This window comes from Salvelinus sp. IW2-2015, unplaced genomic scaffold (genome assembly GCF_002910315.2).
Source record: "Salvelinus sp. IW2-2015 unplaced genomic scaffold, ASM291031v2 Un_scaffold6553, whole genome shotgun sequence".
NCBI lineage: Eukaryota > Metazoa > Chordata > Actinopteri > Salmoniformes > Salmonidae > Salvelinus > Salvelinus sp. IW2-2015.
In genome coordinates, this window is record NW_019947815.1 from 26177 (window position 1) to 42290 (window position 16114).

General features: G+C 44.3%; 1 protein-coding gene across 1 annotated transcript; it reads right to left on the reverse strand.

Annotated features, from left to right (window-relative positions):
* Positions 1 to 306: 306 nt before the first annotated feature.
* On the reverse strand, positions 307 to 12790 carry LOC112078938 (otogelin-like protein). The gene is made up of 8 exons (XM_024145038.2): positions 12746 to 12790; positions 12517 to 12592; positions 12174 to 12352; positions 8417 to 8521; positions 7724 to 7843; positions 7532 to 7577; positions 1536 to 1615; positions 307 to 1128 (listed from the first exon to the last, which is right to left on the reverse strand). The coding sequence occupies exons 2-8, from the start codon at positions 12581 to 12583 to the stop codon at positions 928 to 930; spliced, it is 798 nt and encodes a 265-aa protein (XP_024000806.1). The 5' UTR covers positions 12584 to 12592; positions 12746 to 12790; the 3' UTR covers positions 307 to 927.
* Between the last annotated feature and the right edge of the window lie 3324 nt (positions 12791 to 16114).

Here is a 16114-nt window from a genome sequence, read left to right on the forward strand (position 1 = left end):
TTGTTGTAGTTGTTGTGTATCAGTTAGTTGTAGTTATTGTGATCAGTTAGTTTAGTTATTGTGTATCAGTTAGTTGTTAGTTATTGTGTACAGTTAGTTGTAGTTATTGTGTATCAGTTAGTTGTAGTTATTGTGTATCAGTTAGTTGTAGTTATTTGTTGTATCAGTTAGTTATTGTGTATCAGTTAGTTTATGGTGTATCAGTTAGTTGTGTTATTGTGATAGTTATGTTGTGTATCTTAGTGTGTAGTTAGGTTATTTGTTTGTTCAGTTCTTAGTTTGTAGTATTGGTTTTTACAAGACATTTCTAAGTGACCCCAAACGTTTGAATGGTAGTGTATGTGTAGTACAATACACTTTGGAGTTGAATTTAGCTACAGTACTAAAGCTGTGTATTCTTAATGTCAATGAAAACATACTCAAATTATGTTTCAAATTGTTGTGGCTTTTTGTGACTTGACCACGCCTCTGAAAGAGCTACCAATGAGGTATATGAAGATAACAAACTGTGAAATAACACCATTTCCAACCGGGACACTGACCCTACAGCTCTGGATACACAAAGTTACCTGACATCTAGACTGACTCTCAGAGATAGAAATGCAGAGTTTAAATAAAGAGAAACAAAAAACAACAACATGAAGTGTAACGGTGCCTTTTGGTTAGGTAGGATGACAGCCATTCACATAGCRTCCTCCTCCTCTCAGCCTGTATAGTTGCCATCATGTGCTGTGTTCATACACATCCCTACCCACCTTCAACTGCCCAAAGCCCCAAACCCACTCAACCATGCTCTGCTATACCCAACCTTCTCTTGTCCCTCTGACATACAATAGTAGTGTCTCTGCAGTGTGTGTGTGTGTGTGCGTGTATACGTAATTTGTGTTCATGTGTGCATACGGTCATGTGTGTGTCTCTTTGTGGCCACTAAGACCACTGGCAGGAGCAGTCGGTGGGTTCCTGTATAGAGTAGTTGACCCACGTGGAGTTGCCAGTGCAGTAGAGCTGCACGGAGCGCCTCTGCAGCCCCATCTCACGGCAGCACTTACAGAACCTGGCGTACGTGTTGATGTTGTAGTTGTAAATACTGGCCGACGGACACTTCCCGTCACATGACACTATGTTGACCTGGAGGAAAAAACCAACAACAAAATGTAACAAGGGAGATGTAATGCTAAATGTGAATATCCTAATCCTGCCGACTACGCCAAATGTAGCATTAAGAACAGTTCGTAGCTGATCTACGCCATATAAAATGACCTCACCTCTTTAATCCAGGTGGCATAGATGGGCTATGAATTATCCTTAATGCTACATAAAGATTAGCTTTTTTTTTGCGTTTTTTTTTAAGACATCAAGATAAAAGCCGTTATCGTGATGAAGATATTGCTCAACTATCGTGGCACAATAATCTATGACGGGCTTGACCCTCCTACTCATCCAGAAACAAGTTTCCCAGACATAGTGCTGTTCCTACATTTTGATGTAACATTTATTTAACCAGGTCAGAATCAATTAAGACAAAAAAAACGTACCGGTCTGTTACTGCGACAGTCGTTCTTCCGTATCGTCATCCTTACTGTCACCTTCTGACAGGACTTCCCATCTTCTTTACCTGCAGGGTTCACAAATACAATGACCACACATCCCATCAGTCTGGATCTGGTTCTGACCACACATCACATCAGTCTGAATCTGGTTCTGACCACACATCACATCAGTCTGGATCTGGTTCTGACCACACATCACATCAGTCTGAATCTGGTTCTGACCACACATCACATCAGTCTGGATCTTGTTCTGACCACACATCACATCAGTCTGGATCTGGTTCTGACCTCACATCCCATCAGTTCTTAACCATGGTTCTGAACCACACATCACATCCAGTCTATCTTGGGTCTGAGCAGCGATCGACACAATCAGTCTGAATCTGGTTCTGACCACACATCCCATCAGTCTTAATCTGGTTCTGACCACCACATCACATCAGTCTGGATCTGGTTCTGACCTCACACCCCATCAGTCTGTATCTGGTTTCTGACCTCACACCCATCAGTCTTAATCTGGTTCTGACCACACATCAACATCAGTCTGGATCTGTTTCTGACCACACATCTCAACAGTCTGGATCTTGTTCTGACCACTCACATCCCATCAGTATCTAGCTGTTTTGAAACCTCACATCCCATCAGTCTGGATCTTGTTCTGACCACACATCCATCAGTCTGGATCTTTTCTGTACCACACATCACCATCAAAGTCTTAATCTGTTCTGACCACACATCCCATCAAGTCTGGAATCTGGTTCTGACCACACATCCCATCAGTCTGATCTGGTTCTGACCCACACATCCCATCATTAATCTGGTTTTTAACCAACACTAAGTGCCAACACATCAACATCAGTCTGGATCTGGTTCTGACCACACATTCACATACAGTCTGAGATCTGTTCTGACCCACACATCCCTATCAGTCTTAATCTGTTCTGGACCACACATCCCATCAGTCTTAATCCGTTCTGAACCACACAATCCATCATCTTAACTTTTGTTCTGACCACACATCACATCAGTCTGGATCTGGTTCTGACCTCACATCCCATCAGTCTGGATCTGGTTCTGACCACACATCACATCAGTCTGGATACATGGTTCTGACCACACATCACATCAGTCTGGATCTGTTCTGACCACACATCCCATCAGTCTGTAATCTGGTTCTGACACACATCCCATCAGTCTTTAATCTGGTTCTGACCACACATCCCATCAGTCTGATTTCTTTCTGACCACACATCCATCAGTCTATCTGTTCTGACCACACATTCCCATCAGTCTTAATCTGTTCTGACCACACATCCCATCAGTCTTAATCTGGTTTCTTGACCACACATTCCCCATCAGTTCTAATTGTTCTGACCCACACATTATCAGCATCAGGTCTTTATATCTGGTTCTGACCACACATCACATCAGTCTTAATCTGGTTGACCACAACATCCCATCAGTCTATTTTGTTCTGACCACACAATCATCAGTCTGGATGCTTGTTCTGACCACAACCATCCCATCAAGTCTTAATCTGGTTCTGAACCACACATCCCATCACAGTCTTAATCTGGTTTAGACCACACATCCATCAGTCTTAATCTGGTCTCTGGACACACATCACATCAGGTCTTAATCTGGTTCTGACCACACATCACAATCCAGTCAATAAACTGGTCTGACCACACATCACATCAGTCTTATCTGGTTCTGACCACACATCCCAATCAAAGTCATAACTACTTTTCTGACCCACACATCCCATCAGTACTGGAATCTTGTTCTGACCACACATTAACCCATCACCCGATTCTGAACGACTCTATCACATCCCTTCAGTCCTGGAATCTTTTCGACCACACATCGCCTATCAGTCTTAATCTGTGTCGTTCTGACCACACACATCCCTATCAGTCATTAATCTGGTTCTGACACACATCCCATCAGTCGGGATTCTGGTTCTGACACAACACACTCCAAATCAGTATGATCTGGTTCTGACCAACAGATCCCATCAGCCTTAATCTGGTTCTGACCGACAATCCCATCAGTCTGGATCTGGTCTTCTGAAGACCAACCATTAGACCAGAACTCTGATCTGCCAGACCGTTATAGAAAGGAAAGAACAAAACCATGAAGGAATACACATGAACAGAGAGAGACGGAGGGAGCAAAAAACAGTTACAACTGTTCTCATGCTGTCAGAAGGTAAATGCGGTACATAAAGACACAAAGCTTTTGTTACCTACAATACCCCGGCGGCACTGTTGTTTTTAATATGCAATGGGTTTAAGGAGGCCAGGAAGATATTTCATACTTGAAATCAATTGTATGAGAACTCTGCCGATTGCGTTAAGCCTATTGGTTAATCATCTGTAGTAGACGAGCTCAGTTGTAAAAAAAAAAAAAAAAACATGTTAACCAACAATCAGTGGTTGTAATTCCATCACATAATTCTTCCCCCACGTAGCGGCCCAGTCAATCAACCAAAATGTGTTAACTAAGAACTCTATGTGATGATAACACGTGTATTACCCTCTGTACCTATTGACAAGGGTCTACTTATTTCAACTACTTCAAGCAGAAGACATAATGTTGACAATCTAAACGGTATAAGCACTGAACATTATTGCGTATGTCATAATATTTTTTTGCAATAGTTTATGACAACAAAAAAAAAAGCATGACAAAATGACATATCCTGTTAAATGCATGGAGCTAATGTAATATCTTACATTATCGCCTAAGTAACACGGATACGTCATGTCGTAAGAGTGAAAAGCCCACTATATACATCTATAAAAGTATTAAATTTAAACACAGTTTCAGAAACAAACACAATACCCTTCACAGAATCCATCTAGTAACTGTTAGCAGGTGATGTTATGTTGGGATAATATGGCCATAAAATATTCAGTGCTACCGCACATCATTTTTCAGGAAGACTAGGATGGGGAAACTATGCAAGTATACATACATAAAAGAGCGATCACGCAAATATATTTTATAAATGGATCCAAATTATACCATATTAGCCAAAAACATTAGCGACAGTACAAACCCCAACACCAGTAGTTCAGCAGTACTAAAAGATGACCTACTACAGTTCAGACACAACCAATGGCAGACATCTAAACGACTGCAGACTACATCGCCACTACCAACAGTACATTGTGGCGATCAACAATGCCACTGCCCGACAGCTGCAAAATGGGCGAAAAGATTTAGCTGTGTCATGTGATCCGCAGAGGACAATTGAGGAAAAATGCAACAAAATAGTGGATGACAACACAAACAAAATGACACAAAAAAACGTGTTTTTTTTTTTAGAGTCTGTTTTGATTCCGTACTGTTAATTGTTTCTGTAAAAAAAAAAGGAGGTACATTGTTGGATATCCAACAATGGTTGGCAAGCCTCGGTTGTCTCAGAGCTCTATATCAATGACGGGTACCTCGTTCACAGTTTGTGTTAACTGTGGGTGTCAGAGGGACTAACAGGGAAGGGAAAGAGAGAATATCCGGTACCTGGGGGGATTGGTACTAGATGATGGTACAGCTTGCACACCGGAACACACCAAAAATGAAGAAAAGTGAACCCAACTCTATCATATCTAGTTCTATATTCTTTCAATGAAGTTACCTAAATACTGTCGTAGCAGTTATATAGTACAATACTGGGGTTGTAAAACTGTTGGTTTACATTTGTCATTGGTGGTGAACCAATTCATGTATGGATGTTGAATTCCTCTGAATACGCCCAGTGTGGCCTTTGGCAGTAATGGTAACATGGATGTCAGATTAGATTATTTTGCTTGTAAAGTGTATGTTGGTTATTTTCACTGAGAAGCATTCTGTTTCTTATACTTGAATAGACCCTTTGGGGGGGGGGGACGGGGGGACATAGTAGGAGCCACAACATCATATTGCGTGTAGGTATGCCTGTAAAACAGTAGGTAGTTTCCGCAAATGGGGGAAACAATATATTTCAGCATAAGACGGAGTGAGAAAATGTCTGATTGAAGTTCGGGTCAGGTCATAAACTGAAGGACAAACATGTACTGGGAAACACACTAGTTAACAGACAAACAAGTAACAAAGATTAACTTCAGTAGAAAGAAGGTGGGGAGAGACTTAATATGGCGTACAGGAAGAGACTAAACATGGAGATACAGGGAGAGACTACATGGGACCTAAAGGGAGAGACTAAACATGGGCCTAAGGGAGAGACTAAACATGGAGATACAGGGAGAGACTAAACATGGAAATACAGGGAGAGACTAAACATAGGCATACAGGAAGAGACTAAACATGAATGAGCGTAAAAATTGAACAGGAAGAGACTAAACATGGGCGTACAGGAAGAGGACTAAACATGGAGATACAGAAGAGAGACTAAACATGGAGATACAGGAATAGATAGAGGACTAAAACATGGAGATGACAGGAAGAGACTAAAACATGGGGAAATACAGGAAAAGACTAAACATGGAGATTACAGGAGAGATGACTAAACATGGAGATACAGGAGAGAGACTAAACATGGAATACGGAAGAGACTAAACATGGAGAGATACAGGGAAGAGACTAAACATGAGATACAGAGCAGAGACTAAACATGGAGATACAGGAGAGAACTGAAATATGATGGCCGTACAGGAAGAGACTAAACGATGGCGATACAGGAGAGACTAAACATGGGTACAGGAGAGACTAGAACCATGGAGATACAGGAGAGAAGGATGGAACTAAACATGAGATACAGGAAGAGACTAAACATGGAGATACAGAAGAGACTAAGACAGGATACAGTAGAGACTAAACTGGAGAAGACAGAAGAGACTAAACTAATCGGAGTCAGATAAGGAAGAGGACTAAACATGGAGATACAGGGAGAGACTAAACATGGGCATACAGGAAGAGACTGAAACTGGAGATACAGGGAGAGAAAACTATGGAGAACAGGAGAGACTAAACATGGAGATACAGGAGAGACTAAAAGCAATGGGATAACAGGAGAGAAGAGTACAAACCATTGAGAGAACAGGGAGAGACTCAACTACTAGGAAGATAACAGGGAGAGACTAAACATGGAGACTACAGGGAGAGAGTACAAAATCATGGGGATACAGGAAGAGACTTAAACATGGCAGATACAGGGAGAGACTAAACATGGAGTACAGGGAGAGACTAAACATGGAGATACAGGAGAGAGACTAAACATGGAGATATACAGGAAGAGACTAAACATGGGATACAGGAAGAGACTAAACATGGAGATACAGGGAAAGACTAAACATGGAGATACAGAAGAGACTAAACATGGGCGTACAGTATAGAGAGACTAAAACATGGCAGATACAGGGAGAGATAAACATGGCAGATACAAGGAAAATAGCAAATACAGTGGAGGTACAGGAAGAGACCAAACATGGAGAGTCAGGGAGAGACAAAATATTGGCGGTACAGGAAGAGACTAAACATGGAGATACAGGAAGAGACTAAAACATGGAGATACACGGAAGAGACTAAACAATGGGCAAACAGGAAGAGACTAACACATGGAGATACAGGAGAGACTAAAATAGATGGGCGGACAGAAGAGACTAAACATGGAGATACAGGAAGAGACTAAACATGGAAGATACCGTAGAAGACTAAACATGGAGATACAGGAGAGAGACTAAACAGTGGAGATACAGGGAGAGACATAAACATCGGAGATACACGGGAGAGACTAACACTATGGAGAACCAGGAGAGACTAAACATGGAGATACAGGAAAATACTAAATATGGGCGTACAGGAAGAGACTAAACATGGAGATACAGGGAGAGACTAAATATGGGCGTACAGGAAGAGACTAAACATGGACATACAGGAAGAGACTAAACATGGAGATACAGGAAGAGACTAAACATGGGCGTACAGGAAGCTCCCCAGAAACTATAGCTGGACAGGTTGTCTTTCTCTTTACTCACATGTCTTGCAGCATCCATCCATGTAACTTACAATGGTTCCACCAATCTAGAGTGGAGACAACAGTCACATCTCAGGGGTTAAAGGTCAACTAAAATAACATCAGAGAGAGGTAGTAGTGTTACAAAGAATGACCAAAACATGTGTGTGTGTGTGTGTGTGTGTGTGTGTGTGTGTGTGTGTGTTAACTGTACCTTCATACACTCTGTCTGGTTAAAGGGTGGACAGCTGAATGAGTAGGACACCAGGGTAGGGCCAGACAGTGTGTCGATACAGTCATACTTCATACAGTCTGACACCCACGACTTCCCAGGCTGAAACATCAATACAATCATCCAGATCAATACAATATTACTTTACCTTGATGATCTGCAATGTTGTTAACCTGCGGGTACCTGGCCTATCAGAGGGTCTGATTAGATAACCTGGGGGTACCTGGCCTATCAGAGGGTAGTACCAGGACTGATTAGATAACCTGGGGGTACCTGGCCTATCAGAGGGTCTGATTAGATAACCTGCGGGTACCTGGCCTATCAGAGGGTAGTACCAGGACTGATTAGATAACCTGGGGGTACCAGGACTATCAGAGGGTAGTACTAGGACTGATTTTTTATTTTATTTATTTTTTATTTTACCTTTATTTAACTAGGCAAGTCAGTTAAGAACAAATTCTTATTTTCAATGACGGCCTAGAAGCAGTGGGTTAACTGCCTGTTCAGGGGCAGAACGACAGATTTTGTACCTTGTCAGCTCGGGGATTTGAACTTGCAACCTTTCGGTTACTAGTCCAACGCTCTAACCACTAGGCTACCCTGCCGCCCCTAGATAACCCTAGATAACCTGGGGGTACCTGCCCTATCAGAGGGTGAACCATTGCTGTACTGTACCTTGTAGAGGAGTGTAGTACCGTTGTCATTGTGGTAGAGACAGGAGATGTTCTTGCAGACACCACAGCACATCGTCTGGTCTTTGGGAGGGATGTATATCTGGTTCTAAAAGATAGTACAGGCCTACGGTAACATATATATTCATATATACTGTAGTAATAGTTATAGTACATGTATTATATATATATATATACTACACACATACCATTTGGTCAAAAGTTTTAGAACATCTACTCATTCAAGGGTTTTCTTTATTTTTCATATTTTCTACATTGTGGAATAATAGTGAAGACATCACAACTATGAAATAACACATTGGAATCATGTAGTAACCACATTTTTTTTAAAACAAATCCAAATATATTTTACATTTAAGATTCTTCAAATAGCACCTTTTGCCTTGACAGCTTTGCACACTCTTGGCATTCTCTCAACCAGCTTCACCTGGAATGCTTTTCCAACAATCTTAAAGTAGTTCCCACATATGCTGATCCAATATATTTTACATTTAAGATTCTTCAAATAGCCACCTTTTGCCTTGACAGCTTTGCACACTCTTGGCATTCTCTCAACCAGCTTCACCTGGAATGCTTTTCCAACAATCTTAAAGTAGTTCCCCACATATGCTGAACACTTGTTGGCTGCTTTTTCTTCACTCTGCAGTCGACTCATCACAAAACCATCTCAATTTGGTTGAGGTCGGGGGATTGTGGAGGTCATCTAATGCAGCATTCTATCACTCTCCTTCTTAGTAAATAGCCCTTACACAGCCTGGAGGTGTGTTGGGTCATTTTCCTGTTGAAAAACAAATAAGCCCACTAAGCCCAAACAGATGGGATGGGTATATGCTGCAGAATGCTGTGGTAGCCATTCTGATTAAGTGTGAATGTAAATAAACCACCAACAGTGTCACCAGCAAAGCACCCCACACCATAACACTCCTCTCTCCATGCTTCACGGTGGGAAATACACATGCGGAGATCATCTGTTCACCCACACAGCGTCTCACAAAGACACAGCGGTTGGAACCAAAAATCTCCAAATTGGACTCATCAGACCAAAGGACAATTTCCACCGGTCTAATGTCCATTGCTCGTGCCCAAGCAAGTCTCTTCTTATTGGTGTCCTTTAGTAGTGGTTTCTTTGCATCAATTTGACCGTGAAAGCTGATTCACACATTCTGCTCTGAAAGGTTGATGTGGAGATTTGTCTTACTTGAACTCTGTGAAGTATTTATTTGGCCTGCAATTTCTGAGGCTGGTAACTAATGAATACAGGGTCTTCCTTTCCTGTGGCGGTCCTCATGAGAGCCAGTTTCATCATAGCGCTTGATGGTTTTTGCGACTGCACTGGAAGAAACTATCAAATTCTTGAAATGTTCCGTATTGACTGACCTTCATGTCTTAAAGTAATGATGGATTGTCATCTCTCTTTGCTTATTTGAGTTTTTCTTGCCATATATGGACTTGGCAAGAGTGTGCAAAGCTGTCATCAATGCAAAGGGTAGCTATTTGAAGAATCTCAAATGTAAAATTATTTTGATTTTCATTAGGTTTTTTTGGTTACTACATGATTCCATATGTGTTATTTCATAGTTTTGATGTCTTCACTATTATTCTACAATGTAGAACATAGTAAAAAGTTAAGAAAAACCCTTGAATGAGTAGATGTTCTAAAACTTTTGACCGGTAGTTGTGTATATATATATATAAACTCAGCAATAAAAGAAACATCCTCTCACTGTCAACTGATTTATTTTCAGCAAACTTAACATGTGTAAATATTTGTATGAACATAACAAGATTCAACAACTGCGACAAACTGAACAAGGTCCACAGACATGTGACTAACATAAATAGAATAATGTGTCCCTGAACAAAGGGGGGATCAAAATCAAAAGTAACAGTCAGTATCTGGTGTGGCCACCAGCTGCATTAAGTACTGCAGTGCATCTCCTCCTCATGGACTGCACCAGATTTGCCAGTTCTTGCTGTGAGATGTTACCCTACTCTTCCACCAAGGCACTGCAAGTTCCCTGACATTTCTGGGGGGAATGTCCCTAGCCCTCACCATCCAATCCAACGGTCCCAGATGTGATCACTTTTTGCCAGTCCTGTCTGGTCCAGCGATGGTGGTTTTGCCCATAGGTGACGTTGTTGCCGGTGATGTCGGGTGAGGACTTGCCTTACAACAGGCCTACAAGCCCTCAGTCCAGCCACTCTCAGCCTATTGCGGACAGTCTGAGCACTGATGGAGGGATTGTGTGTTCCTGGTGTAACTCGGGCAGTTGTTGTTGCATCCTGTACCTGTCCCGCAGGTGTGATGTTCGGATGTTCCGATCATGTGCAGGTGTTTGTTACATGTGGTCTGCCACTGCGAGGACGATCAGCTGTCTGTCCTGTCTCCTGTAGCGATGTCTTAGGCGTCTCACAGTACAGACATTGTAATTTATTGCCCTGGCCACATCTGCAGTCCTCATGCCTCCTTGCAACATCCTAAGGCACGTTCACACAGATGAGCAGGGACCCTGGGCATTTTCTTTTGGTGTTTTTCAGAGTCAGTAGAAAGGCCTCTTTAGTGTTCATAACTGTGACCTTAATTGCCTACTGTCTGTAAGCTGTTAGTATCTTAACGACCGTTCCACAGGTGCATGTTAATTAATTGTTTATGGTTCATTGAACAAGCATGGGAAACAGTGTTTAAACACTTTACAACGAAGATCTTTGAGTTATTTGGATTTTTATTAATTATGTTTGAAAGACAGGGTCCTGAAAAAAGGACGTTTCTTTTTTTCCTGAGTTGATATATTCATATATACTGTAGTACGAGTAATAGTACCTGTATTAGCAATACTAGCAGTAGGCTACTGCTGATAGTGACAGCAGTAGTAGCATTTGTAGCAGTTGAGGTATCAGATCCTGCAGTAGGCTAGTAGTACTGAATAGCGACAGCAGTAGTAGCAGTTGAGGTATCAGATACTAGCAGTAGTAGCATTTGTAGCAAGTTGAGGTACATAGATAATAGCAGTAGGCTAGTTGTACTGAATAGCGACAGCAGTAGTAGCATTTGTAGCAGTTGAGGTATCAATACTAGCAGTAGGCTAGTAGTACTGAATAGTGACAGCAGTAGTAGTGTTTGTAGCAGTTGAGGTATCTGATGCTAGCATTAGACTAGGAGTACTGAATAGTGACAGCAGTAGTAGCATTTGTAGCAGTTGAGGTATCATATACTAGCAGTAAGCTAGTAGTACTGAATAGTGCAGCAGTAGTAGCATTTGTAGCAGTTGAGGTATCAGATACTAGCATTAGTAGCATTTGTAGCAGTTGAGGTATCAGATACTAGCAGTAGGCTAGTAGTACTGAATAGTAACAGCAGTAGTAGCATTTGTAGCAGTTGAGGTATCAGATACTAGCAGTAAGCTAGTAGTACTGAATAGTGACAGCAGTAGTAGCATTTGTAGCAGTTTGAGGTATCATATACTAGCAGTAGTAGCATTTGTAGCAGTTGAGGTATCAGATACTAGCATTAGTAAGCATTTGTAGCAGTTGAGGTATCAGATACTAGCAGTAGTCAGCATTAGTAGCAGTTGAGGTATCAGATACTAGCAGTAGTAGCATTAAGTAGCAGTTGAGGTATCAGATACTAGTGAGGTATCAGATACTAGCAGTAGGCTAGTAGTACTGAATAGTGACAGCAGTAGTAGCATTTGCAGCAGTTGAGGTATCAGACATTAGCATCCTGATGCTAACTGACTAACCGGTTGGCACTGAGCAGAGCAGTTGGTGGTGGCGGTGCGGAGGTGGTGGAAGCCCGTGGTGGGATCCAGACTGTGGCTACACTGGGTGGTGAGACACATCCCCTCCTCACTGTGATCCACGAGGGTCTGTCCCGGACGCATAACACCCCGCTCCCCGTCCACACACACCGCCTCACGCACTGTAAGAGGGGTACAGACAAACACAGACACAGACATGCATGAACACATGAACACACATTAATTGAAAATGTACTATACATGAACACACTTATATAATATGAAATATGAAATGATAGTATAATGGAAAAGGTGGGTTACTGTCTAATKATACCCGTGCACTTACCACAGTTAAATCTCTTACAGGAACACTGGTTAGTTGGGTCTGTTAGGAAAGCCCTGTCCACCTGCATGGTCTCTCCCTATTCAGAAGACAACATGTCAGCCAGCGAACAGCACAGCTATACAGCACAAACAAACACAGAGATACACATCCATTACAGAGATAACACGGACACATCCATTACAGAGATAACAGGGACACATCATTCATGTGGAATCATACAGAAACCTACCAGAAGACATTTTGGCTTCGACAGTGTGTCACACGCACACTCTGAAAAAACAGGGAAACAAAAAAAAAAACATTTTCAATTTATGCTTTTTTGGGGGGAAATGAATAAACTACATGAGAGTTAGTGATTCAACTGGAGGCCAACAGGTTGTTACGTGATGGAGGAGGACACACGTTCCCCTATTACGTGATGGAGGAGGAAACGCGTTCCCCTATTACGTGATGGAGGGACACGCGTTCCCCTATTAACGTGATGGAGGAGGAGACGCGTTCCCCTATTACGTGATGGAGGAAGAGACGCGTTCCCTATTACGTGATGGAGGAGGAGACGCGTTCCCCTATTACGTGATGGAGAGGAGAGGCGTTCCCCTATTACGTGATGGAGGAGGACAGACGTTCCCCTATTACGTGATGGAGGAGGAGACACGTCCCCTATTACGTGATGGAGAGACACGTCCCCTATTACGTGATGGAGGAGGAGACACGTCCCCTATTACGTGATGGAGGAGGAGACACGTCCCCTATTACGTGATGGAGGAGGAGACACCCCCTATTACGTGATGGAGGAGGAGACACGTCCCCCTATTACGTGATGGAGGAGGAGACACGTCCCCTATTACGTGATGGAGAGAGACACGCCCCTATTACGTGATGAGGAGAGACACGTCCCCCTATTACGTGATGGAGGAGGAGACAGTCCCCCTATTACGTGATGGAGGAGACACGTCCCTATTAGTGATGGAGGAGACCGTCCCTATTACGTATGAGGGGAGAGACGTCCCTATTACGTGATGGAGGAGGACAGACGTTCCCCTATTACGTGATGGAGGAGGAGACACGTCCCCCTATTACGTGATGGAGGAGGAGACACGTCCCCCTATTACGTGATGGAGGAGGAGACACGTCCCCCTATTACGTGATATGAGGAGGAGACACGTCCCCTATTACGTGATGGAGGAGAGACACGTCCCCTATTACGTGATGGAGGAGGAGACACGTCCCCCTATTACGTGATGGAGAGGAGACACGTCCCCCTATTACGTGATGGAGGAGGAGACACGTCCCCTATTACGTGATGGAGGAGACACGTCCCCCTATTACGTGATGGAGGAGGAGACCAGTCCCCCTATTACGTGATGGAGGAGGAGACACGTCCCCTATTACGTGATGGAGGAGACAGTCCCCCTATTACGGATGGAGGAGGAGACACGTCCCCTATTACGTGATGGAGGAGGAGACACGTCCCCTATTACGTGATGGAGGAGGACACGTGCCCCCTATACGTGATGGAGGAGGAGAGACGTCCCCTATTACGTGATGGAGGAGGACACACCTTCCCCTATTACGTGATGGAGGGGACACACGTTCCCCTATTACGTGATGGAGGGGACACACGTTCCCTATTACGTGATGGAGGGGACACACGTTCCCCTATTACGTGATGGAGGGGGACACGTTCCCCTATTACGTGATGGGAGGAGAGACGTTCCTATACTGATGGAGGGGGGACACACTTTCCCTATTACTGATGGAGGGGGACACACGTTCCCCTATTACGTGATGGAGGGGGAACACGGTTCCCTATTACGTGATGAGGGGACCAACGTTCCCCTTATTACGTGATGGAGGGGGACACACGTTCCTCTATTACGTGATGGAGGGGAACACACGTTCCCCTATTACGTGATGGAGGAGGAGACACGTTCCCCTATTACGTGATGGAGAGGAACGACGTTCCCCTATTACGTGATGGAGGACAACACCTTCCCTATTACGTGATGGAGGAGACAACACGTTCCCCTATTACGTGATGGAGGAGGACACACGTTCCCCTATTACTGATGGAGGAGGACACACTTCCCCCTATTACGTGATGGAGGAGGACACACGTTCCCCTATTACGTGGTGGAGGAGGACAACACGTTCCCTATTACGTGATGGGAGGAGGAGACACGTCCCCTATTACGTGATGGAGGAGGAGACACGTCCCCTATTACGTGATGGAGGAGGAGACACGTCCCCCTATTACGTGATGGAGGAGGAGACACCGTCCCCCTATTACGTGATGGAGGAGACACGTCCCCCTATTACGTGATGTGAGGAGACAAGTCCCCTATATGATGAGGAGGGGACACGTCCCCTATTACGTGATGGAGGAGGACACGTCCCCCTATTACGGGATGGAGGAGGAGACACGTCCCCTATTACGTGATGGAGGAGGAGACACGTCCCCTATTACGTGATGGAGGAGGAGACACGTCCCCCTATACGTGATGGAGGAGGAGAGACGTTCCCCTATTACGTGATGGAGGAGGACACACCTTCCCCTATTACCGGTGATGGAGGGGACACACGTTCCCCTTACGTGATGGAGGGGGACACACGTTCCCCTATTACGTGATGGGAGGAGGACACACGTTCCCCTATTACGTATGGAGGGGGACACGTTCCCTCATTACGTGATGGAGGAGGAGAACGTTCCCTATTACATGATGGAGGGGACACACGTTCCCCTATTACGTGATGGAGGGGACACACGTTCCCCTATTACGTGATGGAGGGGGACACACGTTCCCCTATTACGTGATGTGAGGGGCACACGTTCCCCTATTACGTGATGGAGGGGGACACACGTTCCTCTATTACGTGATGGAGGGGAACACGTTCCCCTATTACGTGATGGAGGAGGAGACACGTTCCCCTATTACGTGATGGAGGAGGACACACGTTCCCCTATTACGTGATGGAGGAGACACACCTTCCCCTATTACGTGATGGAGGAGGACACACGTTCCCCTATTACTGTGGAGGAGGAAACGTTCCCCTATACGTGATGGAGGACACACATTCCCCTATTACGTGATGGAGGAGGACACACGTTACCCCTATTACTGGTGGAGGAGGACACACGTTCCCCTATTACGTGAGTGGAGGAGGAGAAGAGTCCCCTATTACGTGGTGGAGGAGAGACGTTCCCCTATTGTCTTATGGAGGAGGAACACGTTCCCCTATTACGTGATGGAGGAGGACACCGTTCCCCTATTACGTGATGGTAGGAGGACACACCGTTCCCCTAATTACGTCGATTGGAGGAGGAAGCATCACAGTTCCCCTATTACGGTGATGAGAGACGTTCCCCTAATTACGTGATGGGAGGACACACCTTCCCATTACGTGATGGAGGAGGACACACCGTTCCCCTATTACGTGTGGAGGAGAGAACGTTCCCCTATTACTGGTGGAGGGGACACACGTCCCCTATTACGTGGTGGAGTGGAACACGTTCCCCTATTACGTGGTGGAGGGGACACACGTTCCCCTATTACGTGGTGGAGGGGGACACACTTCCCTATTACGTGGTGGAGGGGCC

Coding starts and splice junctions, on each gene's coding strand:
- LOC112078938 (XM_024145038.2), bottom strand. CDS start 12,583: ATGCAGGTGGACAGGGCTTTCCTAACAGACCCAACTAACCAGTGTTCC. Junction 1,616..7,531: donor GGATGGATGCTGCAAGACAT/GTGAGTAAAGAG, acceptor TGAACCCTGCAG/GTAAAGAAGATGGGAAGTCC. Junction 1,129..1,535: donor ACTGTCGCAGTAACAGACCG/GTACGTTTTTTT, acceptor TTTTTCCTCCAG/GTCAACATAGTGTCATGTGA.